The sequence below is a fragment of the Sphaerodactylus townsendi genome, linkage group LG03, assembly GCF_021028975.2.
Source record: "Sphaerodactylus townsendi isolate TG3544 linkage group LG03, MPM_Stown_v2.3, whole genome shotgun sequence".
NCBI lineage: Eukaryota > Metazoa > Chordata > Lepidosauria > Squamata > Sphaerodactylidae > Sphaerodactylus > Sphaerodactylus townsendi.
The window spans coordinates 160,269,827-160,297,748 of record NC_059427.1 but is presented as its reverse complement, the minus strand read 5'-3'; the positions used below and the strand labels follow the sequence as shown (position 1 = coordinate 160,297,748).

At 48.2% G+C, this 27,922-nt stretch overlaps 1 protein-coding gene and 1 long non-coding RNA gene across 4 annotated transcripts in view; one reads left to right on the top strand and one right to left on the bottom strand.

Annotated features, from left to right (window-relative positions):
* Positions 1 to 27,922, bottom strand: part of NFIX (nuclear factor I X) — a 259,293-nt gene that overhangs the window by 41,725 nt on the left and 189,646 nt on the right. For all 3 annotated transcript variants that reach the window (XM_048491594.1, XM_048491596.1, XM_048491595.1), the window contains exons 3-6: positions 15,508 to 15,570; positions 12,282 to 12,356; positions 9,071 to 9,191; positions 8,582 to 8,718 (exon numbers count right to left, since the gene is read on the bottom strand). In XM_048491594.1, coding sequence (XP_048347551.1) covers positions 8,582 to 8,718; positions 9,071 to 9,191; positions 12,282 to 12,356; positions 15,508 to 15,570 — 396 coding nt within the window. The remainder of the gene's footprint in view (positions 1 to 8,581; positions 8,719 to 9,070; positions 9,192 to 12,281; positions 12,357 to 15,507; positions 15,571 to 27,922) is intronic.
* On the top strand, positions 178 to 21,198 carry LOC125429964. Its single transcript, XR_007244072.1, has 2 exons — positions 178 to 228; positions 21,123 to 21,198. It is a non-coding gene; the product is annotated as an uncharacterized LOC125429964 (long non-coding RNA).

Below are 27,922 nucleotides of genomic sequence, written 5' to 3'. Positions count from 1 at the left end.
TATGGAGGAGAAGTCGATCTATGGCTACCAATCTTGATCTTCTTTGATCTGAGATTGCAAATGCCTTAGCAGACCAGGTGCTCAGGAGCAGCAGCAGCAGCAGAAGGCCATTGCTTTCACATCCTGCATGTGAGCTCCCAAAGGCACCTGGTGGGCCACTGCGAGTAGCAGAGTGCAGGACTGGATGGACTCTGGTCTGATCCAGCAGGCTAGTTCTTATGTTCTTATGTTCTTATGCTCGCCCTGCGCTTCAGGGTCTTTGGAACAATCATTTGTTTATTTACTTACTGACTTAAATCTTCGGATATTTACTCTGTGCTTTTCTTCCCAAATCGGCCTTGTGGCATCACTGAACTCCCGCGAAGCTGCCTTATCAACTGACTCAGACCCTCAGTCCATCAAGGGTCAGAGCACTGCCTGCTCAGACTGGCAGCGGCTGTGCAGGGTCTTGGGTTGGGGTCTCTCACATCAACTACTGCCTGATCTAGGGGGTTGCGGGTTTTCCGGGTTGCATGAAAATGCTACTAGAACACGGCCATACAACCCGGAAAACTAACAACACCCTAGTGATTTGGGCCGTGAAAGCCTTCGACAGTATACTGCCCGATCCTTTTAATGGGAGATGCCCGGGGCTGAACCTGGAGCCTCATGTATGCCAGGCAGGGTCTCCTCCACTGAGGCACAGCCATTCTCCCCTGCTCCATTTTATTCTAACAGCAACAACCCTGTGAGGTTGGTCCGGTTGAGTGAAGATAACAGGCCCCAGGTAACTGACCTGGGATGTTTCTGCAGGAGTCAGAGGGTTGGTGGCGACCCTTAGACTCCAGAGGGATCATTCCCTGCCAGCACGGCCAATTGGCCATGCTGGCAGGGGCTGATGGGAATTGTAGTCCATAACATCTGGAGTGCCAAAGGTTCACCACCACTGGAGTAGGGGTTTAAGCCGGGATCTCCCAGATCCTAGACCAGGGGTCTGCAACCTGAAGGGAATTGTAGTTCATGAACATCTGGAGCCGCAGTTTGAAAACCTTTGGCACTCCAGATGTTATGGACTACAATTCCCATCAGCCCCTACAATTGGCCATGCTGGCAGGGGCTGATGGGAATTGTAGTCTATAACATCTGGAGTGCCAAAGGTTCGCCACCACGGTCCTAGACTGACGTTCTGCCCACTTTATCATTATTTTTTAAATCAGATTTTCATCCCGGCCCTCCCCAACCAAGATCAGGCTTGGAGCGGCCAGCGATACAGAAATATCAACAATTAAAATACATTGTACTGTCGAAGGCTTTCACGGCCGGAATCACTGGGGTGCTGTGTGGTTTCCGGGCTGTATGGCCGTGATCTAGCAACATTCTCTCCTGACGTTTCGCCTGCATCTGTGGCTGGCATCTCCAGAGGATCTGATAGTAGGAAAGCAAGTGGAGTATATATACCTGTTGGAGTGTCCAGGGTGGGGGAAAGAACCATTGTCTGTTAACAAGTAAAGGGTGCAATTAGCAAGAAAGATTTACATGTGTTGAGTGGGATCCACCCATTAGTATGTGAGTAACAATAAAGATTGCACGGTCAATAGGTAAGGGCATTTGAATTATGGCCAGGCTACTTCTATTCAAACAGTATATGGTCGAAGGCTTTCACTGCCAGAATCACTAGGGTTGTTAGTTCTTTCCCCCACCCTGGAAACTCCAACAGGTATATATACTCCACTTGCTTTCCTACTATCAGATCCTCTGAAGATTTTGACAAAGTTCCTCACCAGAGACTATTGAGAAAACTCAGCAATCAAGGAATAAGAGGGGAAGTCCTCCTATGGATTAAAAACTGGTTAAGAAACAGGAAGGAAAGAGTGGGTGTAAATGGGAAGTTCTCACAATGGAGAGATGTAGGGAGTGGTGTCCCCCAGGGATCCGTTTTGGGACCAGTGCTCTTTAACCTATTCATAAATGACCTGGAAGTAGGGGTGGGTAGTGTGGGTGGGCTAAGCTTTGCAGGATGATACCAAATTATGTAGGGTGGTGAGAACCACAAAGGATTGCGAAGAGCTCCAAGCGGACCTTGATAAATTAGGTGAGCGGGCTATGAAATGGCAAATGCAGTTCAATGTAACAAAATGCAAAGTGATGCACATAGGGGCAAAAAAAATCCAAACTTCACATTAACACGCTTTACAGGGGTCAGTGCTAATCAGTCACAGACCAGGAAAGGGATTTGTAGGCTGCTTTAGTTGATGCTAGTTCCATGGGAATGTCAAACCTCAATGCATGGCAGCTGTGAAAAAGGCAAACTCTATGCTGGGGATCATTAGGGAAAAGGGAATTGAGAATAAAACTGCAAAGATTGTCAGTGCCCTTTATATGCTAAAGCAGTGGTAGCGACCGCGAATTGGAGTACTGTGTCCAGTCTCTTGGTCGGCCAAGATTCTCAAAAAAGGATATTGAGGAGATAGAAAAGTGCAGAGAAGGGCAACAAGGATGATTGAGGGACTGGCTAGGCACCTTCTCTTCCCTATGAGGAGAGAGGCTACAGCTTGGGACTCCCTTTTAGTTTGGAGAGTGAGACGCCTGAGGGGGGGATAATGATTGAAGTCTATAAAATTATGCATGGGGTAGAAAATGTTGACAGAGAGAAATGTTTCTCTCTTTCTCACAATACTAGAACCAGGGGGGATCCATTGAAAATGCTGGGGGGAAGAATTAGGACTAATAAAAGGAAACACTTCTTCACGCAACGTGAGATTAGTGTTTGGAATATGCTGCCACAGGAGGTGGTGATGGCCACTAACCTGGATAGCTTTAAAAGGGGCTTGGACAGATTTATGGAGGAGAAGTCGATTTATGGCTACCAATCTTGATCCTCTTTGATGTGAGATTGCAAATGCCTTAACAGACCAGGTGCTCGGGAGCAACAGCCGCAGAAGGCCGTTGCTTTCACATCCTGCATGTGAGCTCCCAAAGGCACCTGGTGGGCCACTGCAAGTAGCAGAGAGCTGGACTAGATGGACTCTGGTCTGATCCAGCTGGCTTGTTCTTATGTTCTTAAGATGCCAGCCACAGATGCAAGCAAAACGTCAGGAGAGAATGCTGCTAGAACACGGCCATATAGCCCGGAAACACACAGCACCCCAATTAAAATACATTATTGAGTACCCAGCTTGCGGGGCGTAAAGTATGGCCGACTGGGGTAGGCAATGGCAAACACCCCAAAAACACAGCCTGCCTAGTGAACATCATGATGTGGCGTAACCCCGGGGGTCAGTAATGACCCAGAACTTGAGCACCTTCACCTTTTAAAGCTACATACATTCATTTTAAATCCCATCAGACAAAAAACTCCCACTCAGTCCCATTCTATTAAAATAACCAGAGCAAAGACAGAAAAATCTGCCCTTAAGGAGAGAGAGAGAGAGAGAGAGAGAGAGAGAGAGAGACACACACACACACACACACACACACACACACACACACACCCGTGTGTGTCTGTGCGAGTCCCCGGGCCGTCTTTGAGTAGATCATCAAGAAATCTCTCTTTTTTTGGCGGTGGGTGGGTGGGTGGGTCTGCAATTGCCTGCTGCTACTCAGGCGCAGAGTTTCACTTTGTTTAATCCGTGTGTCTGTTCTCGCAGCAGGCCTGGCCCTCGCTCAGTTCCTCCAAAGAGCAGAGGCATCCCGGAGGCCAGGCCGCCGCCCCTGGCGAGTGCAGAGCGAGTGGATGGGTGACAGGCCCAGGGAGTGCCGGGAGCCATTCGGCCGCCTCTCTGGGAGAGCCGGTGCGTGGCTGCCTGCATAATTCAGCGCAATCTGGCGCTCCGGCAGCAGGCAAGGGGGCCTGGGAGAGAAGAGCCCCCAGCCTGTTATCTCCTGCCAGCTGTCAAACACCTGATACCTGAGCCCGGGGAGGGGGAGGGGGAGCTGCCAGCCAGCTGTGAACACCTGTCCCTGTCAGACGGCTGGATGGTCTCTCCAGCTGTTCGCACAAGCCCCGCAGCTGTGCTGCTTAATTGGCGATTTGCTGAGAGGGCTGAGAACAAAACTCGAGGAGACAAAGGGGGAGGGGGGGCCGCGGAGCTGAAAGGCAACCTGTTCCTCGTCCTCGAAGCTTCCAACGGAGGGAGGAGAAAGCCTCCCCCTTCCCACCGCCCCATGGAGAGCAGCCCCCCAGGTGGGAAGCGGCCACAGGCGAACGGTTGCGGGATGATCCGCCTAGCTCCCAGGCAGACTTCCCAGTTGCCAGCTCTGAGCAGGGAAATTCCTGGAGATTTGGAGCCTGGATGATGGGGAGGGGGGGCCCTCAAAAGGGTATATTGCCCTGCAATTCACCCCCCCCCCGCCCCCACAAACTAGCCACTTTCTCCAGAGTCAATTGCCATGTTGGCAGGGGCTGATGGGATTTGTAGTCCATGAACATCTGGAGAGCCGCAGGTTGCAGACCCCTGCAGAGGAACTGATCTTTGGAGACCACTTATAATTCTGGTACATCTCCAGGGCCCACCTGGGAATTCATAGTGCATAATGTGGGGAGGGGGACCTGCAGAGACAGGTAGTGATGATAACAACTCCACCAGCAGTTCAAAACTCGAGCCCTGCAACACTTTGACACCTGTCATTTGAAAAGGAGAGGTTTGTAAGTGGTTACCTTTGTAAAAAAAAAAGCGTAGAGGTTGATAAGTTTTCACTTCTGCAAACAAGTTGCTGTTGATTTTGTAAATGAAGGGTTCAATGATATGCAGAGACTGTTATATGGCAAAATATTTATTAGGGTGTTGTGGGTTTTCCGGGTTGTATGGCCATGTCCCAGTAGCCATGTCCCAGTAGCCGTACTGATTGGGGTGCTGTGTGGTTTCCAGGCTGCATGGCTGTGTTCCAGCAGCATTGTCTCGTGAAGTTTCGCCTGCATCTGTGGCTGGCATCTTCAGAGGATCTGATAGATCAGTGGTGGCGAACCTATGGCACGGGTGCCAGAGGTGGCACTCAGAGCCCTCTCTATGGGCATGCACAAACAGTCCCCGCACACACATCTAGGCTGGCCTGGGCCGCTGGGCTCGATTATTAGCATTAAACCTAAGACCTAGTTTTGGGGAAGCAGTGTAGGTAACTCTGTTAAGCACTGTTAAACCCCATTGATTTTCATGTGAAGAACTAAAGCGCGATCCTTTACCTGGGGTTAAGCTCAGTTGCTGGCAATGGGGTTTGGTTCTGAGTAAACCCTCCTAGGGTCGTGATTCACCCGTTGGAAGAGTTGCACAGTTGCTTCAAGGCAAAGTCACTGACTACCACCAAGCTTACTCCTGAGTAACCCATGCCTCGGAGCCAACTGTTTTTTCTAAACTAAAATCTCAGTATTCAGGTTAAATTGCCATGTTGCCACTTTGTGATAAATAAGTGGGTTTTGGGTTGCAGTTCGGGCACTCCGTCTCGAAAAGGTTTGCCATCACTGTGATAGATCCTCTGACGATGCCAACCACAGATGCAGACAAAACGTCAGGAGAAAATGCTACTGGAACACAGCCATGCTGCCCAGAAACCCCACAACACCCTAGTGATTCCAGCCGTGAAAGCCTTCGACAAAATATTTATTAATTAAGAATATACATTATGGTTGAGTTTTGAGCCATGGGAGCAGTTATTATTACATATCCCCACCTGGAGATTGGCAGCCCTTTTCCGAGCAGGCATTTCCTTCTTCCAGCAGTGAGGAGTAGGCCTCCTCGAGAGGAGACGATTGACCTCACCTCTCTGGACCTGTATATATAATACCGTGACACTGTTATGCCAATAAAGGTTCTTTTTTTTTATTTGACCTCACCTCTCCCGGCTACTGGCTGGGGATGGAACTTTCCAGGTATGGCTCTGTGCAGCCACTTTGGATTTTAGCTCTGCTCATCACTGGCCCTTTCCCCACTTACCTTAAGCCCCACGCTACTCTCCTCAAGTAGCGCAGGGTACAGCTGCACTCCCCACTTCAGGGGCGGTGAGAATGCAGCCGCCCTGACGCTGCCTCTCTCGCGCCCCCCGGGCGCGCGCAATTCCTGGCGCCTTTTGACGACCCCGCACAGAGCGCGGGGTGGTGGGGAAGCCGGGGCGCGCGCCAGGAATTGCGCGCGCCGGGAATTGCTCGCAGCAACCCTCGGACAGAGGTGATTTGGGAAAGGGCCACTGTGTTGAAGGGAAAAATCTCTACAAGTCGAGGGCCCAAAAGCGCAAGAGGGGACTTTACGGGCAGCCTTCCCCCGTGCTGTTTCTGGAAGCCCTTTTTATTGGGGAGGGGGATTGCTGCTTTGAACAGGCTCGTGGCTTTCCCGCTCTGAATCCTCCCGGCACCTGCATAGCACATATCCGGTGAACCTGGCAGCTGGACACCTTCCCTCAGCCATGGCTGACGTCCTGTATCAAGGGTGCAAACTGCTTCCGAGCACTGAGCTCACTGTCCCCTGCAGGCAAATCTTGGGCTGACCTCTCCCTTGAAGACGTGAGCCGTGGCTTCTACGAGAGCAAAGGCCAACCTGAACAGCAGGTGTCCCACCGGTTCAGAAGAATCTCCAGGTTTTGTCGAAGGCTTTCACGGCCGGAATCACTGGGGTGTCGTGGGGTTTCCGGGTAGCAAGGAACAGAATTCCAGGTCGCATTTTCTCCTGATCGCTTACCTGCATCAGGATCCTCTGGAAGATGCCACGCCACATGGCATGAAACGTCAGGAGAAAATGCGACTGGAACACGGCCATTCCGCCTGGAAACCCCACAACGCTCCACTCTCCAGGTACTTCACAGAAAAGCGGCAAGGAAAAGAAAGAACCAGGAAGAAGAACGGGTTCAGAGGGACTTGGTTGGACCCTTCATCCCCAGGATTGCTTCCAACCCCCACCTCACAGCCGGGGAGAGACTGTCATATTTTTAAAGAGGCATTTGGGTGGCAGATCAGTGGATAGAAGCTCAACCTGACTGCCCCCCCGCCCCACACTCACACACGTGTCATGAGAGTACTTCAAAATCAGATTCAGAGTTTGTGAAGAAGTCTGAACTCTTCAAAAACTCTCCCTGATATATCTTTCTTACAAGCTTTTCTCTTCAAAACCACTTTCTTATACGAAAAAAAGGGCAGGCAAGATGTCACCCTCAGTGGGCATGAAATCCCACTAAGCAAGGCTCCAGCCCAAATAAAGCTGAATTTTGACCTTGGGTTAAAAAAAATCCCCATGCAAAACATTGCCTTGGTCCACCCCAACAACCCGACAATCGGAAGCAGTCTCTTCAGACACAGTTTAGAAGAAGAGTTTTAGAAGAAGAGTTTTGGATTTATATCCCCCCTTTCTCGCCTGTAGGAGACTCAAAGGAGCTCACAATCTCCTTTCCCTCCCTCCCTCACAACAAACACCCTGTGAGGTGGGTGGGGCTGAGAGAGCTCCAAAGAGCTATGACTAGCCCAAGGTCACCCAGCTGGCGTGTGTGAGAGTGCACAGGCTAATCTGAATTCCCCAGAGAAGCCTCCACAGCTCAAGTGGCAGAGCAGGGAATCAAACCCGGTTCCTCCAGGTTAGAATGTACCTGCTCTTAACCACGACGCCACTACTGCTCCCAAAAGGCTTTGAGCAGTGGTGGCATAGGAGGTTAAGAGCTTGTGTATCTAATCTGGAGGAACTGGGTTTGATTCGCAGCTCTGCCGCCTGAGCTGTGGAGGCTTATCTGGGGAATTCAGATTAGCCTGTACACTCCCACACACGCCAGCTGGGTGACCTTGGGCTAGTCACAGCTTCTCAGTGCTCTCTCAGCCCCACCTACCTCACAGGGTGTTTGTTGTGAGGGGGGAAGGGCAAGGAGATTGTCAGCCCCTTTGAGTCTCCTGCAGGAGAGAAAGGGGGGATATAAATCCAAACTCCTCCTCTTCTTGATTCTGACTCCAGTTCTTCTTCACTCATAAAGAACTCCCCAAACATGCACCCCATAAACACAGCCGAGCAACACACTACACAAGGGACACTGGGATATGTATTCATCGGTACGGTACAAAGAAACGTCTCATTGATGTGCCGAGCTCTGCACTGTGTGTGTGGATGTACGCTGCGTAATGCCTACTCACTACGATCTTTGACTTGTGAGCTTGCCACAGGGCCTCCTCTCCCTTCCTGGATACTCCCTACACCCCGCTTCTCACAGTGCTCCACCACCCAACTGAGCGTTCCCCATAAACATCGGGAGTTAGCTAGTCAAGATGTCTGCCTCATGTCTACCACAGCTTTGGTGAACGGGGCCGCTTCCTCGCCCAGACTTCAGACCGAACTCCCCAGCAGCTTTGCCAGAGCTTCTTGCTCGTCTCCCTCATTCAGAAGGGGCAAAAGGGGGGGGGGGCTCTGGAGAGAAGAGATCTAGGGGTCCAGATCACAACGGAGGCATCAGGAGGAGCAAGTCAGGAAAAAGTGGAACCCGGCCGACCGTCTCTCTCTTCGCCAAGGGACCTCCGAGAACGGGGACTGCGGCTCCAGGGCTCAGAGCGCCTCCTGGAGGTCAGAGGTCAGCCTGGCCTCTCTTGCTTTTGTTCCCTGCCCCTAGGCATGCCAGCTGAGGAAGGAAAGGGGAGCCTTCCTACCTGCATCCACATCGTTGGGCCACCCACTGGACTGGCTGCTGCCAGCTGCAGGAGACCGTCCTGTCCCTGGGTAGAAGACATCGTCCACGGGGCTCTCCATCTCGCTGTCATCTATTGACTTGGGACGCTTGGTGGAGCTGCCGTGGGAAGAGACCACAAAGGGACAGACTGTCAGCAGCTGCCAGGGAGGGCAAAGCAAGCGGGCCACTGCGGGGGGCCTTCCCGCCCCCAGCACCTCGCCTGGCCATGGGCTTGCTGGATCCAAATCAGGGATCAGGTCAGGAAAGGCTGAGACCTGCCCCACCCACGTCTTCGTGGCCAGTGTGAACTGGTTGAGAATCTTGCTCAGAATTCTACCATCTCATCCAGGCCCCCCCACCCCCCCACCCCCGCACCCCAACCAAGGGGGACTGAGGGATGGTCGCAGTGCAGGATATAAAGACCAGGTGAGTCCCTGCACTGTACAAAAAATGCAGGGAGACAACGTACCTGCTGGAAGGTGGAGATGTTACAGACCGTCTGCCGAGGGCCACTTGATTGATGTTATAGTAACTGGGGCTCTCCAGGTCAGCCAGAGAGAAATTTGGACCAGATGCCGTGGCCACTGGAGCTGAGGAATGGGAGACAACGACTCAGAGCGTGGAGGGTGAGCATCGACCGGTCAAGCCAACCTCCCAACCGAACAGCCTACGGCTTCTTGAATGCAAGCCAGAAAGGCGCTATTAGAAGCACAAAGCACCGATCCAAGAGAATCTGGGTGACTTGTCAGAAAACTCTGGAGAGTCTTGGTAAAACCTCATAAAGGCCCTGATCCTAATTCTTCCCTGAATAATAGAATCATAGGCTCGGAAGAGGCCAGACGAGCCATTTAGTTCAACCCCCTGCTCATTGCAAGAGCAGCCTAGATCTTGGCATCTCTTATTTTGCATCCCAGCTCCATGGGAGGGAACCCAGTTGCTATGCTAAAATTGGCCATGCTGGCAGGGGCTGATGGGATTTGTAGTCCATGAACATCTGGAGAGCCGCAGGTTGCAGACCCCTGATCTAAAGCAAGGTGCCCCAGTGTGGTGTCCATGGGCCCACGGAAACCTTCCTGCTTGGTGTAGTGGTTAAGAGCAGGTGGATTCTAATCTGGAGAACCGGGTTTGATTCCCCACTCCTCCACCTGAGTGGCAGAGGCTGATCTAGTTAACCAGATGTGTTTCCCCACTCCTACATTCCTGCTGGGCGACCTTGGGCTAGTCACAGTTCTCTCAGGACTCTCTCAGCCCCACTTGTCTCACAAGGTGTATCTGTTGTGGGGAGAGGAAGCTTGTAAGCCATCTTGAATCTCCTTACAGGAGAGGAAGGTGGGGTATAAATCCAAACTCCTCCTCCTCCTCTTCTCCTCCTTCTTCTTCCCTGGCATCTACCTATTGCAGCTCAGCGATCTTCACTGTGCGGCTGGAAATAAGCTGGGGCAACCACTTGGAAATAAGCTGGGGCAACTGTAGCGGTTGTTTAGTGGCTGCACCCACTATGCCAGGGGTCTGCTTTTGGATTTTGGCACAGTGTAGTGCAGGGGCCTGCAACCTGCGGCTCTCCAGATGTTCATGGACTACAAATCCCATCAGGCCATGCTGGCAGGAGCTGATGGGGATTGTAGTCCATGAACATCTGGAGAGCCACAGGTTGCAGGCCCCTGCACTACACTGTGCCAAAATCCAAACGCAACCGCAGGCACAAAACACGTTGGGCACCCCGCCTAAAACAATAATCACTGGGAGAATCACGAAATTAATCCCGGTGAGGCCAGGCCACCTGTCTGGGGGTGAACAACGCCTGCCGTTCTCAGGATGATCTAAATAATTGACAATCTGCTGTCTTTTAAAGACACTCCCCAATCTCCTGCCTTACCAAATGCCAGGGCAGGTGCTCTTCATTAGGGCTAGAGCAGATTGCAGGCACCACACCGCCACACACCTACTTTCCTGCCAGGGAGAGCCCGGACAGTACAGTCTCCAAAGAGGCTTGTGGTACCGTGGCCAGCAAGCGAAAAGCGACGCCGTCTCTTTCCACGTGCAACTGATGTGGGCACCAGGGATTTTGCTGGCGCAAATTGGTGCCAGCAGAAGGAGGGTGTTCCCGGCCCCAAAGAGCTCAGGAAAACAACTGAAGATACTGATGTCCACAGGAATGCCTCCTTCAGTGCCAGGGGTGGGCCCCCATACTGGAGGAGTTCTGGTGCTGTGGCTGCATTGGTGTCCAAACGTTGTCCTGCTGGGTGGCTCCCTGGCACAGTTGTAAGTGCCCCTTACGCCGGTGTGAGTGGAATTTATGCCAGCCTTGGTGTGATGCCGCCTCCAGAGGGGTTCCACCCTCCCAGTATTGTACTGTTAGTATTCACAAAAGGCCCACAGGTGTGGAATTCTGGAAGGAGCCACCACTGATGAGTCACTGCATCTTCACCAACCCACCGTGAAGAGTAATGGTGATGGTTGGGACAATGTGGGGGCGGGGAGGGGAGGAGAGAAATACACTCGGGCCCTGCAGAGGATCCTCCTTTCGATAATTTTCCGAAACTGGTTCTGTCCTTGCATTAGACCCAGTTTCCATGAGCTTCCATCTGGGAAGGGTTTTGCCAAAGGCTTATGGCCTATAGGGACATGGGGTCCCCCAAGTCCCCAGGCGCATGCCTTTTGGTCATGCTGGGCGCCCCCCACATGACCAAAAGGCCTGCACCCCAGCTGCCTGCCGCCCACCCCCACCCTCCATGCAGGCCAGCAGGGGAGGGGTTCAGTACCCCCAAGTCATGCCCAAGCGTGGGGGCAGTGAAGGCAGGGGGCGCCCAGAGAAGGGGCTGTTTCCGGACACCATCTCCCCCCATCTACTTCTGCCAAAGTGCTCCCACTCTGGAGCAGACTCACAGCCACTGATATCACTTCACATGCTTAATGAGCTTAAAAAGTGAGGGCCAGAAAAGAGTTCAAAGGATAAAACGATTGAAGAATATATAATATGAAATGGTTTACAAAATTATATTGCAATAAGTTAATCTGCAAAAAAGTTGTATCATAAAATTAATTGTATACCTTTATTAAGGGAAAAATAAACATGGATTCAGTTACTTAACCGGGGAAGTCCAAAGCAATAAGTATTGGGCAGTTACATCACAATAAAAGGTATACAATCATGATTATGGGATATTGAAAGGGCCTAGATAAGAAAAGAAATTTATTTGAATTAAAATATGAAGGACATATAGCATTATGAAATATAAGGTATATTTGTAGGTTAAATATTAAAAATATGAAATGAAAAATAAGGTAGTATAGTATAGATATTTTAGTTTAATAAAGCTAAAGAATAAATTACCAAAGAATAGTGAAGTAACTGATTTGATTTAGATGTATTGAATTTGTGTTATTGTTATGGGTAGTTGAGGTAGGATAGATTATGTTTGGGTAACTGTAAATGTGGATCATTTGTTACTTGTTACATGTTAATATTTGTTGATGTCTTATGTGTTTCAGTGGTTTCACGTATGTTTTGTGTTCAGTGTGTTTTTTAAAGAAGGAAATTAATAAAAAGTATTATGTTAAAAAAAAAGTGAGGGCCAGCTAGGGTCATATCACCAAGATGGTGTGCCTGCGTCTTGCCAATTCCGGGTCCCCTGATGGTCACCCTCCAGGACTCAAGAGGGCCTGCTGCCTCTACTTACTCTGTGACACTCTCACCAGCTCCGTCACGTTCCAGACACCCGATGTCACAAAACAGTCCTGGAAAGTCAAATGCCCTGCAAGGAAAAGAAGGGAGGCAGAACGGGTAACGAGGGGATGGATCCTGTCCTTATCCTACTGCTCCACTGAGTAAAGTGTAGGCTTATTTAGTTAAGTATTTATCTCTTACTTTTACTTAAGCCTGAAGTTTGAAGCTTTCCTCCAGCCTAAAGCATCTTCCTCCAATGTAAGCAGCTCTTCCGTTGAAGGGAGAACTGCTTAAGTTAGCGGAAGGCCCCTGAGGCTGGAGTGAGGCTACTTGGAAGGTGGGTGGATTCATCACAGGCCGAGCAGTGAAAAGAGAACAGGGTTCCGCAGCTGTGGCCTATACATGGCTGGATACCAGCTGACCAGCTGCAAAGAGATCTTTTTTTAAACCCTTTATTTAACTTTATGTAACTTACATTGTAAGATTAAATTAATTAAGATTACATCATAAATTTACAGAAATTTTTCAGGTGACATTCCACTGAAATCTTTGTATTTCGCTTATTTACAACTCTTGAGAAAAGTTTGCCAAACTATACTCAACTAGTAATAGTAATAGTTTACTATTAGTAATATTATTAGTAATCGCAATAATGACTATTAGTAATAGTAATAGTCACAGACCATTACAACAATAATAGAATAAATAAAACCGGGGGGGGGGGGGGATGCAGAAAGCACACCATAATAGGATTTTAACAAAATAAAAGGATTGTACACAAGGGTAATACTGTAATTGCTATGAGAAATCAAATAAGGTCATTTAGGGTCATTACCTCAACAGTTCTCAACCTACTTGCTATGGGTTTTAACAACATGAGCACAAATCTTAGCCACATTCTGAAAGCTTGAGATAAATTCATCAGCCAAAGGTTTCTTGGATCACACCCTATCTGGGCAATCTATAAATTTATCTCTCATGGGAGTAAGGGTCTTAGTGTCACGGGCCAGTCTCTGGACACTGAGGACTGATGTAGAGCCTGAAGACACGGTGGAACCAGAGGTAGCTCCCTGCAAGGAGATCTCTAAGCCCTTTCACAAGCCAACGGAGAGCCTGATGCCGTGCAGCTGGGAGAGCCTTCAGGAATCTCAGAAGAGCTGAGTAATGAGCCAGCTGCTCAAAAAAGGCAAAGTCAGAGGCTGCAGCTGCAGAGTCAAAGGAGAAGCTCTCACACGGCTGTTAGGTACTGCAGAAGGCTCTGTGAGATGGAGGCATCTGAGTCTGATTCAGCTCTTGCAGGATCCCAGCCCCATTGGCCAGGACTTCCTGTATGAACCCTCCCTGGGGCTCAGCTCTGCCTGGCTGCAATGAGTGTACTTCCTGGTAAGTTCCATAAAGAGGCGTATCTGCCAGAGGAACATGGGGTATTACATGTCCCCAAGCACACTCCATCTAATCACGGGGTATGCATGCCAGGGCACCGGGGCCACGCTTGCCAGCTCCGGGCGGTAGACCTGGGCACCTTGGCAGCTCCAGGCAGTAGATCTGGTCACTGGGGGGAGGGGAGAGGAAAATTCAGATTTTGCCCTCAGGCTCTATTTTCCCTAGATACACCTCTGACTTCATGTGCCTGGTCTCTCTCTCTGGCTCTCAGCCTGATCTCCTACCTGTGCCTGGACTCTGGATTGCTTTGACCACACCTTTGCTTGCCATCTGCCCTGACTCTGGATGGCTTGACTAGGCTTCGCTTGCTGCCTGCCTTGACTCTGGTCTGCCTAGCTAGCACCTGCTGGCAGCACACCTGGATCATGTCTCAGCGTGAAAAGGGCAGTGAAAAAATACATGATCTAGTGACTCTACTTTATCTTGCAAGCATGAGCAGGGTCTTTCTGCATAGGCGGTTTTTGCTGAACCTGCCTTCTAACATAACAGAGGGAAGGCACCACATCTGGCCATATGGACCTCCAGGGTTGAAATGTAGGATGCCGGTGCCAGGATACAGCTATCTTTCTGCACTGATTTAAAGAGGCCAACTTACTGGAGACCCCTGGCCCCTCAATGATGCAGCTGGCCTCCACTCGGCCAGGGCCTTTACGGCTCTGGCCCCTGCCTGGTGGAACACTCTCCCTCCAGCTGTCCGGGCCCTGTGGGATCTGGGTGATTTCCGCAGGGCCTGTAAGACTGAGTTGTTCCACTGGGCTTTTGGAGAAACCAGCCGTTGAGTGTGCCCCCTCCCCTATATCATCGGGACCCATTACTGGGATATATGGGTCCTTAATACTACCAGGACCCGCTACCTCTCCCTCCCCCTCCTAGGAGGATTAGGTTTTAGGTGGGAGGCCATCTTAGGACATAATCGTTGTTTATTATATTTCTGGAAGTTTTGTATGATGTTTTTATTTGTGGTTTTATGTTGTACACTGCCCAGAGCCCTTCGGGGATGGGGCGGTATATTAAATAAAATAAATAAATAAAATAAATAAAGTCTGCCGATATCATAAGATCCTGTTGATGCTCTAGCCTTCGGTTGAGTTATGCCCTTCCCTGTTTTTAAGAATGTCTATTAGATTACCGAAAAAGGTTTCTTCATATTTCACAATTCATTCTTCCATTGGTAGAAGATTATTCTAATATCTCACAAAGCTGCAGTTATGATGACATGAAAGATCACATTTTGAAATCCTTCCAGAACCACAGGGATTGCCCATGCAGCTCTGCCAGCGACAACTCCACTGACCCTCCATCTTGAAGTCCTCCCTGCGGGCGGAGCCTTTGTGTCTTAGGTCTTCCGCACTCGGTGATGATAACCACATCCCTTCTCCCATCTCCCAAATTGCTACAATTACTTCCCAGAAATGGTGCAAGTAATTCTAAACCCAGTTGCAAAATCCTCTTTTTCCCAGCCTGATTTGGGCTCCGGAAAGAGAAAGCAGGAGGAAAACAGAGCCTGTTTCAATGTATTGTCGAAGGCTTTCGCGGCCATGTGGAATCATTAGGTGTTGTGGTAGTGGTTTCTGGGCTGTGTAGCCAGGACAGAATGTTCTAGCAAGTGAGCCATATCTGTCCCAAGCGCTGTTGCCAGGCATCTGTGGCTGGCATCTTCAGAGGATCTCAGATCCTCTGAAGATGCCAGCCACAGATGCAGGCGAAACGTCAGGAGAGAATGCTGCTAGGCCATACAGCCCGGAAACCACACAGCACCCCAGAGCCTGTTTCAGCTGTTTCAGCTGTTCACTCACCATTGGGCAGTGGTTTGATGTCCACATCTCCTTGCTGGTTTGAATTGTCTGATTGTCCGGATTCTGAAACACAGAAGCAAAACCTCACGTCAAAATGTTGCCGGAGTTCTCTGTGTGCAGCAGGTCACAGCAGCCGCTAACTACAAAGCTCGAGAACTATGTATTGTCGAAGGGTTTCACGACCGGAATCACTACTGTTGTGGGTTTTCCGGGTTGTGGGGTCATGTTCCAGTAGCATTTTCTCCTGACGTTTCACGTGCAGGCGAAATGTCGGGAGAAAAAGCTCCTGGAACATGGCCTACAACCCGGAAAACCCACAACACTGGAACTCTCTTCCTGGGGAGAATTTAGGGACCAATCAGCTCCTAATCTCTTCTTAATAAGAGAGTGGTGTGAGGGGTTACAAGATACTGTAAACAAAGGTTTGACATATTACCATAACAACCTGCTTTTAAGCAACATTAACTTTTTTTTTGTTTTCAGTCCCAGTATGTTTTTAAATTGTCTTTTTTGGGGGGGAGGGGGGTATCATAACTTTTTTTTCAATTATATTTGTACCCCGCCCTGTCCCCAAAGGGCTCAGGGTGGCTCACAACCCAGCAGAAATACATACTAGCAATACAGCAAAACACATGGTAACCATAATAAATACATACGGCTAAATAGCCTCATTTCAGAGGGCGACTTAAATTACAAGCTATACAACTTCTAACACCCTAAACAGCAGTACTAACAATAAATACAACTAATCCCATGCATTACCTAAAGCTGAAAATACATCAATACATACAATAAATCAATACATATAATCAGAGGTGGGATCCAACCAGTTCTCACCACTTCTCTAGAAGTGGTTACTAATGTTTTTTTTATCAATTTAATAATATTTATTGAATGTCACACAGTCACAAAGACCAAAACAAACACATGGATACATACATGCAAGAACAGAAGTTATATAATTGTCAAGAAGTTAATTAAAACATTTCAGGTTTAGCTACAACATTTTTGAAAAGGTAAGAGACTGAGGATGTGGTTCTATCGATTTTTCTATCCTCTCTACGTTACTTCTATCTTTTCTGCTATTATTAAACTATTGTTCCTTTTTCCTTTTTATTAATCAAAAAGTCCCCAATCTATCAAGAAAAAAAAATTTCTGGTTGTTGCAAACCATTTATACAATTTTGAGCTAGTTCATTTAGAAAATAAGAATTAGGGTTTCCCCATTAATATACATTCTCTTTTCCTTTTTAAGAAAAGTAGCTATCTTATTATTGTTTTATTATTTAAAAAAAGAAACATTACCGTTGGGGTGGCTCTATGGGAAAGGATATCACTATCAATATTAATTCTTATTTATTTATTTCTAATATATTAGGCTGATTCTATCCCGTGTCAAATTCATAACTGTTCAAGGAAGTCCAACATTCAAATTTTTAAATAAGGTTTCCATATTTCCTCAAACTTCTCTGGTTTGTCCTTCAACCTCCAGGTCAGTTTGTCCAGTGACATTATTTCTTGTAGTTTTTCTTCCCAGTTCACCATTGTAGGGACTTCTTTCTTCTTCCATAGTTTGGCTATCACTAATCTAGCCGCAGTTGTCATGTAATGTTTTCTGAGTGCCGAGAAGGGGTTACTAAAGCAACCTCCCTGCCCAATAGGGACTGGAGGTGCGTGTGTGTGGCGGCGCCACTGTTTGAATCCCACCACCATCGGAACCTGTTATTAAAATTTTTGGATCCCACCACTGCATATAATGGATCAATAATTTAACAGTATCTGAGTAGCAATACACAACTAATAGAATTTCATGGATACATCTCAGCATTGTTAACCATGCACCAATATACACTAAATAGTATAAACTTCATGATAATACATAATCAAAATCAACAAAGAGCCAGGAACAGACTGTATGAACATTTCCAAACCAACTAGACTACCTAAACTAGACTACCCTATAGCTGCTGCAAGGAATGGCCTTACTGAATTACTTAGTGCCTACACTACATTTACTAACATAAGGAGGAGACTACAGTCCCTAACTAAGAACACTAACAATACCTAATAGCCTGTACTCCTAATAGCAGCTATGCTTAAGGAGGGACAACAAAATGGGGATATAAAAGTTCAGCACAGGAGGGCCAGCCCCTCCTCCGATAACTCCGCTGCCAACCTCGTCATTTTATCCGTTGTTAACCGTCCGCTGGGGGTCACCACTAGCGCAATGTCCCAGAAGCACCCCCCGGTATTCTCCACTCTGCAAAGGGGGTTGGCAAATATTCTTTGAGCAGGAGGCTCTCGAAATGTTCTTTGGGTGAAAAACTCTCGAAAAAGTGTTCCAGGAGACTTGCCAACGCCCCCGCTCACCGCCGTACTCCTCACTCCATCAAAGGGCGCTGCAACGTTACAGGAGAGTCCCTTGCCTCAGGGCAGGTTGTTTGGCACAGAGGGAAGATGAGAAATTAGTATGCCCCTCTTAAATATTCATATTAAACAGCCAGCTTAACACGTATCTAAAACTGTGCGGCAAGGAGATGCTTCTGTTCGTGGGTGCACGAGACAGGGCCTTTTCAGCGTCAGCCTCACAGTTATGGAACGACATTCCCAGAGAGACGTGCCTGGTCCCCTCACTCTGAAGGCAGCTGAAGAGGGTTTCATTCATGACATTTCATTAGTGCTTCCACCTACCAGAAGTTTTAAAATAGTGATTTTAACTTATGGTTTTTATCAGAGGTGGGATCCAGAAGGTTCTCACCAGTTCCCGAGAGGGGGTTACTAATTATTGGTGTGTGCCGAGAGGGGGTTACTAATTGGGTCTGCTTTTCCGTTAGAAATTCCATTAGGTCCAAAAATCATAAAGTCCTATTGTTTCCTATGTGGCTGGTTAGCGAAGGTAGAAAACGGGATAATTCTCCCTGCTGGGAAGTTTTAAAAACATGTTTTAGAAATATGGTTCCCTGTTTAAGGAAAGTATCCTTCTTTTGTTGGGAGCGTGGTATTTCATATGGTCAGAAGTTTTCTAACAGTTATTTTTCCTGATCGCTTCGCACTTGCATCTGCGTGGCAAAATGCAGATGCAGGCAAAAACGCCGTAGGAGCCAATCGCTGCTAGAACACGCGGCCATACAGCCCCGAAACCACATACAGCACCTGGGCAAGTGATTCCTCGCCGCGGGAAAGCTCAATGACTATCCCTTCTTTGATTTCTAGAAACAAAATTAAGTATTTGAAAGTATTAAGTATTTGACAGGCAGTCAGAGGAGAGTAGTTGTTTCTGTTGGCAGTAGACGATAGGACTTGCTATAATGAGTTTAAATTATGGACAGAAAGATACCAGCTGGAAATTAGGAACTTTTTTTTTACAGTAAGAGATTTTTACAGTAACAGAGAAATTATTAATGCCCCGCCCCTGGAATGCCTGGCCACGCCCCTTATGTCGCGTGTCTCCTCACTTCAGCCCCATTGGTGCTACACCACTGTTTGAATCCCACCACCATGGGAACCTGTTACTAAAATTTTTGGATCCCACCACTGGTTTTAATGTAGTTAATGAATTCTGCTGGCAACCCCACCTGCCTTGCTCTGCCCACAGGCCCTGTCCTTGCAGCTTGAGTTGGGCAGGATGATCTTTGGGGAACCAAGGGGACTGCTAGCTCTGCACCTGGGCACACAGGTAGGTCCTGTTCCACCTTTCTCGATGGCAACCATTTTCTCTGAATAAATACAGTAGCTGTTTATTTTTTTGTTTGTTTGTGGGAACATTTTCATTCCATGTTTTCCTCATGGTTCAAGGCAGCTTTACAGCAAGTTTAAAATATTTTCAGTTAAAACTAAAATAGAACAGCAAACCCACCCCCAAAAGGGCCAAGTTTGTAATGTTTATTTCTATAGCCCCTGTTCCAAACAAAACCAGCAGCAGTGAGCCAGGTATGTTATTCTCAGAATACAACCCAACAAACAGATGTGACCCAAAGCAAAAATAGCCGGTGAATTGTGAAGGAGTCAAATGGAACAAGCTAAGAAGGCCAGGTTCTTAGTTTAATCATATCCCACCTGTCCACCAATAAGTTCATCCCAGGCTGCCAGCTCTTGGTTGAGAAATGCCAGGAGATTTTGGGGCTGGGAAGGTGTCAGGGGGATTGCACCTAGTTGATTGAGATGCATTCCTAGTTCAATGTAATCACTACGAGATATATGTAACCAGCCTGCTGTATGCTACCACTGCCATTCTGGGGCATTCTTTCCTTGATCTTTGCTTTATGGCTTCACACGCTGAGTAGATAACTAGGCTTACCCCTGACACTTCTGGTTCCATGGGAAAGGGGATGTTTCCGCTGTCTTGTGGGGACAGGAGGCCAGGTGGCTTTATCTCTATCGCCGATCTTGGGGCACCTTAGCTCTGAAATTACTCTTTCTCACATTCTTTGGAAAATGGGAGATCAACTTCTGGATAAAGGGGATAGCAAAAGCCAGTTTGGGCAGAACTGACTTTAACAAGCTGGATGCTTTGTTGCCTACCAATAAATGCTGCTGATCAACAATACAGAGTTCGTTTATTGATTCAAGGTCCGAGACCTAACAGAAGGGCAGGATTTGTGGAGGGGAGGGACCTCAGTGGGGTGCAATTCCCCAGAACGCATCTTCCAAAGCAGCCATGTTCCCCAAGGCAACTGATCTTGCTCATCTGGAGATCAACGGTAATTGTAGGAGATCTCTGTGTCACCTTGAAGTTGGCAACCTTAAGTTACGAAGCATAACAACCAGTCCCTTGCCTTTCCATTGAAATCAAAACGGAACAATTCTCATCTTTTTGGGCATGCTGACCAAGCCCCCTCGCCCCCCCCCCCTGGTTTTCCTGCTGTCTCTTTAGGGGCTGCCATGATGTGAATGAACATCCCCCCCCCCCCTTCAGTACACAGGTAGAATATGACATTGGAGGTCTGCTCCACAGAGGGCAAATCAGACAAGCATTGCTGCATAACACGCACATTGCCAAATAGAGTTGTGACATTCAGCTAGCTCAGGGGGTCTTCAAACTATGGCCCTCCGGATGTTCGTGGACTACAATTCCCATCAGCCCCTGCCAGCATGGCCAAGTGGCAGGACTGACGGGAATTGTAGTCCACGAACTTCTGGAGGGCCATAGTCTGAAGACCCCTGAGAACACCTCAAAAGTGTATTGTGTCAGGGAACCACAAAGAACGGGGTGGGGGGTTGGTTGGTTCACAGATTTAAAAATACAGGAGACAGAGGAAAAACTACGGCTGACCTCTCCTCAGTGGATAGGTTGTGAAGCCTCTGATGGGTAGCTGGACATCAGGGAGCAGGTGGCAAAGGAAAATGCTGCTTATAAACCTCTAGCAAACCTCAGTTTGCCTGGCTGTCCCTGTCACACAGAGAGTAGAGAGAGACAGAGAGAGATTTGGAAAGGGGGGGGGTCCAATTTAAAGAGCAAAACCCATGTCCCCACCCCACCCTTCCCTCTGGCAGACTAGTCCCTGAGATGATTTTCCCCTCCACTACCAGAGCAGCAAGGAAGGGGCAAGTATGAACATGAGGGTGTGAAGGGAAAAGAGGGTGATGTTCCCTTTTTTTCCCTGTTAAGTACTAAGAGAACAGGGTTCTTTAATCCAGTTACTCTGAAACCGCTGAGTTTTTAAAGAATTTATTAAAAGGAAAGAAAAGGAAAGAAAAAGATAAAAATGATAAAAAGTTCCGGTTTACCCAGAGCACGTGCCGTGGAAAACATCACAGTCCAGCATTTCAAGTCGCGGGTAGGAGGTTAAGAGCTCGTGTATCTAATCTGGAGGAACCGGGTTTGATTCCCAGCTCTGCCGCCTGAGCTGTGGAGGCTTATCTGGGGAATTCAGATTGGCCTGTACACTCCCACACACGCCAGCTGGGTGACCTTGGGCTAGTCACAGCTTCTCGGAGCCCTCTCAGCCCCACCCACCTCACAGGGTGTTTGATGTGAGGGGGGAAGGGCAAGGAGATTGTGAGCCCCTTTGAGTCTCCTGCAGGAGAGAAAGGGGGGATATAAATCCTCCTTCTTCTTCTCTTCTTCTTCTTCTTCTTCTTCTTCTTCTTCTTCTTCTTCTTCTTCTTCTTCTTCTTCTTCTTCTTCTTTCTTTCCTTGTGGTGCTGGGTCCAGACCGATACCCAGTTCCAGGGCAAGGATGCTTCAGAGCCAGGATATCTCAAGGTCCGGGGGAAGGTTTTTGGGGCTGGCGTCTGAGGAGGAGGTTTGCAGAAAGGAGGCACTTCAGTGGGGCAACGTCAGAGTTCACCCTCCAAAGCAGCCATTAGGGATTGGGCTCTCTAGTCTAGGGATCGGTAGTAATTCTGGGAAGCCTCCAGGCCCCACAGGCAAGTTGCCAACTCTTGTTTGGGGGCAAGGGCTGAATGGCTCATAGGTTTTCTTCTGACTCGGCAAAGGCAAGGAAAGAGAGAGAAGAGACCCGGTCCAGAACATCGGGAATACAAAATTTACTAATTTGTCTCTAAAGCCGTGGTGGCAAACCTATGGCACTCCAGATGTTCAAGGACTACAATTCCCATCAGCCCCTGCCAGCATGGCCAATTGGGGCTGATGGGATTTGTAATCCATGAACATCTGGAGAGCCATAGGTTCGCCACCACTGCTCTAAAGAACACACACACACAGACCCCCCCAGCCGCAAGTACCCACAAGAGCAACCATATGTGGGAACAGCACACTGTGAGAGTCACCGGATTCACTGATGGTGCCCAGGAGAGAGAGGCTCTAGCCGCACAAGGCCCCCTGACGCGTTTTGGCTAAGGAGGATGACATAAATGCACACGAGAGAGAAACAGCGATCAACTGAGGATCACCAGTAGGTTTCCATCTGAAGAATGGAGAGTGAAGAATCGAGATATTGAGGTGGTGGTGTTTTTTTGTACAGCTGGTGTTAGGAGTGGGTTGTATTAGGCTTAGTCTAGGATTTGTTTTTGTATTTTAGGTTAGTTATGGGCTACGTTTGCAACACTAGCGCTGCTGTACTTTGTTGGGTCTGCAACCTGCGGCTCCCCAGATGTTCATGGACTACAAACCCCATCAGCCCTTGCCAGCATGGCCATGAACATCTGGAGAGCCACAGGTTGCATATAACCACAGGTTATATATATTTTTCCAGTTTGAGGTGTAGGTAACCTCAGTTTGAGGTAACATCTCTTGTTATTTTTATTGCTGACTAGTGATGCCACGATTACTGCTGTTTATTCACGTTCCTCGTTACGAGGTTGTGGCTATTGATGTCACCGATGCTTAATTCTGTGCACGTTTATAATGTTATGATCACGGATGTTTATTCATATTGCCCATTTGTGATGTTATGATTACTGTTTTATCTACGCTATTTTTGTGATGCTGCGATTTCTGATGTTTATCCATGCTGTTATTGTGATGTTATGATTGCTGTTGTTATGGTGATGTTTTTTATTACTGACGTTTTGTTGTTTATAATTGTTGTTGTTCGCTGCCCTGAGCCCTGTGGGGGAGGGCAGGATATAAATCAAAGGATAAATAAATAAATAAAACTGCTCTGAACCTGCCTTCCGCAAAGGGTGTCATGCACAGCGGCCGAGGAGCGGGCACCCCCCTTGCTTGGCTGATCCTCAACACTGCCAAGGTTGATTTAGTTGGAGGGCCACCCTGCCCCATCCCAGTGGGCTCCTCCTCAGCTCCATTCTGTGTTCCCAAAGGTGCCCTTGGGAGGCAAAGGGGAGAAGGAGCCGGAGAGAGTGGACGTTGTGTGACGCATCGCCCCTTGGTGCGCTCAGCACCCTCGACGCGCTTCAAGGGCGCCTACGAGGGTTGACCAGGGAGTGGTGCTCTGTGCCCATGCCTCTGGATCTAGAACCAGGGGGAATTCATTGAAAATGCTGGGGGGAAGAATTAGGACTAATAAAAGGAAACACTTCTTCACGCAACGTGTGATTGGTGTTTGGAATGTGCTGCCACAGGAGGTGGTGATGGCCACTAACCTGGATAGCTTTAAAAGGGCCTTGGACAGATTTATGGAGGAGAAGTCGATTTATGGCTACCAATCTTGATCCTCTTTGATCTGAGATTGCAAATGCCTTAACAGACCAGGTGATCGGGAGCAACAGCCGCAGAAGGCCATTGCTTTCACATCCTGCATGTGAGCTCCCAAAGGCACCTGGTGGGCCACTGCGAGTAGCAGAGAGCTGGACTAGATGGACTCTGGTCTGATCCAGCTGGCTTGTTCTTATGTTCTTATGGATCACCTCTCACACACAATGACTGGATGCCTTCTCATCCCCCAAAAACGGCTGTCCCCAAAGCCCTCACTCGTCAGCTCACGCCTCTTCGACCCTGGAAATAGAACAGGGAGGGCTGGTCCACCTTGGCCCATTTCTTCTTGGGGGAAATCCTGTGCTCGGAAGGAAACATTCAGCAAGCCAGGAAAAGTCCTGCAGCCAGACGGCTTGGAGTCATCTGGGGGAGCTGTCGGACAGAAGGGCTACGAGGCCGAGCTGTAAGCCGTGGGGACGTCGGAGTTTAAATCTCATGCAATGATCTTATGGAAGCCGGGACAATAGGATGATCATAGCCATAGTGACCTACTTTTAAACACTGATATAACTGATGGTAAAGCAGAGGGATTGCTGAAAAACATTGCTTTTTTTTTTAATACACTGCTGAAACACACTGAAAAGCTCAACGTTTTGAAATGAAAACACCCCACTCTGGTGGCCTTAACACTGACTAGTCGGCTTTCAAAGCATCACTCCCAGCCTCTCATAAAAACTGCCAGAGTTCAGATGCCTCAAATAAATCAGAGTTTGTTCTTACCGGGGAATTTGCCTGATTAACTTGCCCCTGCCCCCACCCCCAGCCCAAACTTGGATTGAAAACATTCGCCTCAGAATGTTTCCACAGGCCTGCTTGGCTTGGCTTTTCCTTGCTTAGAGCAGTGCCGTTCTCTATTCATCCTGCTTTCCCCGCTTTTGCTGCAACGTTCCCCAAACGTGGCCTGGTGTGATCTTCTGAAAATGTCGCAAACAAGCATCTTTGCGCATCATGAAGACTGGAAGGTAAACATTCTTAGATCCATAGAATCCTAGAGTTGGAAGAGACCCCAAGGGCCATCCAGTCCAACTCCCTGCCATGCAGGAACACACAATCAAAGCATCCTTGACAGATGGACATCCAGCCTCTCTTTAAAAACCTCCAAAGAAGGAGACTCCACCACACTCGGAGGTAGTGCATTCCACTGACGAACAGCCCTGACGGTCAGGAAGTTCTTCCTAATGTTTAGGGGGAATCTCTTTTCCTGCACCCCTTCACCCCCAAACCACCCTTATCTCACGCTTTTTCTTTTCATTGCAACTGATATTTACAGCTGTAGGGTTATAAGAATCTACTGCCACAATCTACTTATTCCAACTTTTCAGCTTTTGGTGTTTTTTTAAAAAGTCTCTAGGCTGCAGAAGTAAAAGAGGCAAATTCTGTGTTAGGGTTAATTAAAAAGGGGTTTGAAAATAAAACAGCTGGTTTTCTAATGCCCCTGAACAGATATACGGTGGAACCTCATTTGGAATGCTGTGTACAGCTCTATTTTCCGCCTCTCAAAAAGCAGATTGCAGAGCTGGAAAAAGTACAGAGGAGGGCAAGGAAGATGACTGGGGTTTGGGGCACCTGCCCCATGAGGAAAACTGGGACTGGTCAGTTTAGAAAAGAGATGACATGTTAAGGTTTATAAAACTATGCACAGGGTGGAAAGAGTTGACAAACAGGGTTTTTTCTCCCTCTCCCAAAATACTAGAACGCAAGGGCATCCAATGAAGCTGATAGGCCAGTGATGGCGAACCTTTTCGAGACCGAGTGCCCAGATTGCAACCCAAAACCCACTTATTTATCGCAAAGTGCCAACACAGCAATTTAACCTGAATACTGAGGTTTTAGTTTAGAAAAAAGGTTGGCTCCGAGGCATGCGTTACTCAGGAGTAAGCTTGGTGTTAGTTGGTGACTTTGCTTTGAAGCAACCATGCAACTCTTTCAATGGGTGAATCACGACCCTAGGAGGGTTTACTCAGAAACAAGCCCCATTGCCAGCAACCAAGCTTACTCCTAGGTAAAGGATTGCACTTTAGTTCTTCGCATGAAAATTAGTGGGATTTAACAGCACTTAACAAGGTTACCTACACTGCTTCCCCAAAACTGGGTCTTGGGTTTAATGCTAACAGCGGCCCAGGCCAGCCTAGATGTGTGTGAGGTGGTGGTGGGAGCGACTCTGTTTGTGTGTGCCCACAGAGAGGGCTCTGAGTGCCACCTCTGGCACCTGTGCCATAGGTTCGCCACCACTGTGATAGGCAGTTGATTTAGGACAAACAAATTGGAATATTTCTTTACCTAAGACAGAAAGATCAGGGAAGGTAAAAGTGTCTGTCAGAACTCAGCCATAAAAGGGTTAACTTTTTGTATGTAAACAAGTTGCTGAAGTCACTGTTTATGACCTGATTATTGATTAGCAATAGGTCAGTCAGATAGCCATTGCTCACATGTTAGTGAGCACAGGTACACCTGAAGTTATAAAGTTAACTCTGTTCAATGTATTGTCGAAGGCTTTCACGGCCGGGATCACTAGAGTGTTGTGAGTTTTCCGGTTTGTATGGCCGTGTTCCAGTAGCATTTTCTCCTGACATTTCACCTGCATCTGTGGCTGGCATCTTCAGAGGATCTTCTGGAGATCCTCTGAAGATGCCAGCCACAGATCCTCCGAAGATGCCAGCCACAGATGCAGGCGAAACATCAGGAGAAACTGCTGCTGGAACACGGTCATTTAACTCTGTCTCTTTGAGCACCGACACGACACCGCCTCCATTACCACAACTATGAGACAGCAGATAGGGACCAAGATGAAACCAAACGTACAGCAATGCAGATGTGTAGCAGGAAAGAAAGGATTTCTTATTTTATCTCCATGTAACCCTCCCTTTATAGTTACCCTGTTTCCCTGAATATAAGACATCCCCTGAAAATAAGACGTAGTCGAGGTTTTGCTGAAGTGCCAAGTTTTTGTTTGGAAGCATGCCCGACGAACAGAACACCAGAGCATGCAGCTGTGGAGCGGAAAAAATAAGACATCCCCTGAAAATAAGACATAGCGTATCTTTGGGAGCAAAAATTAATATAAGACACTGTCTTATTTTGGGGGAAACATGGTAGTAAACTCATTTATATAAAAAGCAATTGGGAATCTGTCTCTTCTGTTCTACTCGGCTAACACACACACACAACACACAACACACAACACACAACACACACACCAACAAAAACACCAGAGGAAAGGGTGATACTGTCGTGACTTTTTCAGCCACTCCACCGTGGTCCCTGAGTCCAGTGGCGCTCCTTCAGCTTCAGAGCTCCAAAGAGTTAACCGGCCCATCCCTTTCCTCTTCAGACTTGGCAGAGGGAGGCCGGCTGCAGAACTCCAGTTACCTGTGTCAACAACACTGCAAGTTTACCTCAGTCAGCGCCAAAGCAAAGGAAAAAGGAGCCAGGCAACGAGCTCCATACTCTGCAACAGCTGGGGAAGCACGAAGGAACAATTTCCGAGTTGGTCCTTCCTCTCCCCTTCCCTTGCAGAGTTGGCTCCGGCACCCAGTTCCCTTTCGGCCTCGCAACTGCTGGCAGCCATTTTAAATCTTGGCAGCCATTTTAGTGCTGGCGGCTGGGAGTGCTCCCACAATGCCGGCAGCAAGCAACTGACAAAACGGACAGCGGAGTGTGGCTTTCCGTAGTCCAGGGACTGATTGAAGATAAATTCTTAAACACTGCGAGGGAGAGAGGCGCCGGGAGTTGCTTCAGGATTAATAAATCATGATTTTGTTTTCCTTTCTGGGTTTAAAGCAGCCTTGTGGTAGCGGAGGAGGGGACGGGAGAAGGGTAACAGGCACAACACTGTTCATTGTCAAGGTTGTTGCAACAGATATATATATATATCTCCATGAAAAATTATATCCACTAGGGGTCAGAAGCAGGAGGGACCACGGCTTGAGTGCAGGTGGCAGAAATCGCATCGTGGATCACATTGGACACTTGTGTGTCCTACCAAGCGGCAGTGGAGGCAGTGAAGTAGCTGTATTTCTCTGCCCTCATTGTGTTCACAAGTAGCTGTCCAGCAGAGTTATTTAGGTCCGTCCTTGCTGTCCTTCACTGGTACCTGCTGTGATGGTTTTGCTGCACTTCTGGGATAAAGTCACTCAGATCCGCATGGGGTTGGACTCCACTGTTGAACAGCATCCTATGGAGATGTCTGGAGCACCATCTGGTCCAGTTTTATTAGATCAATTTCAGTTTTTAAGGTCCAAGGACATGGGCAAGTTGCCTGCGGAGATGTGGCCTTCTACTAGGTCCTGGATTCTT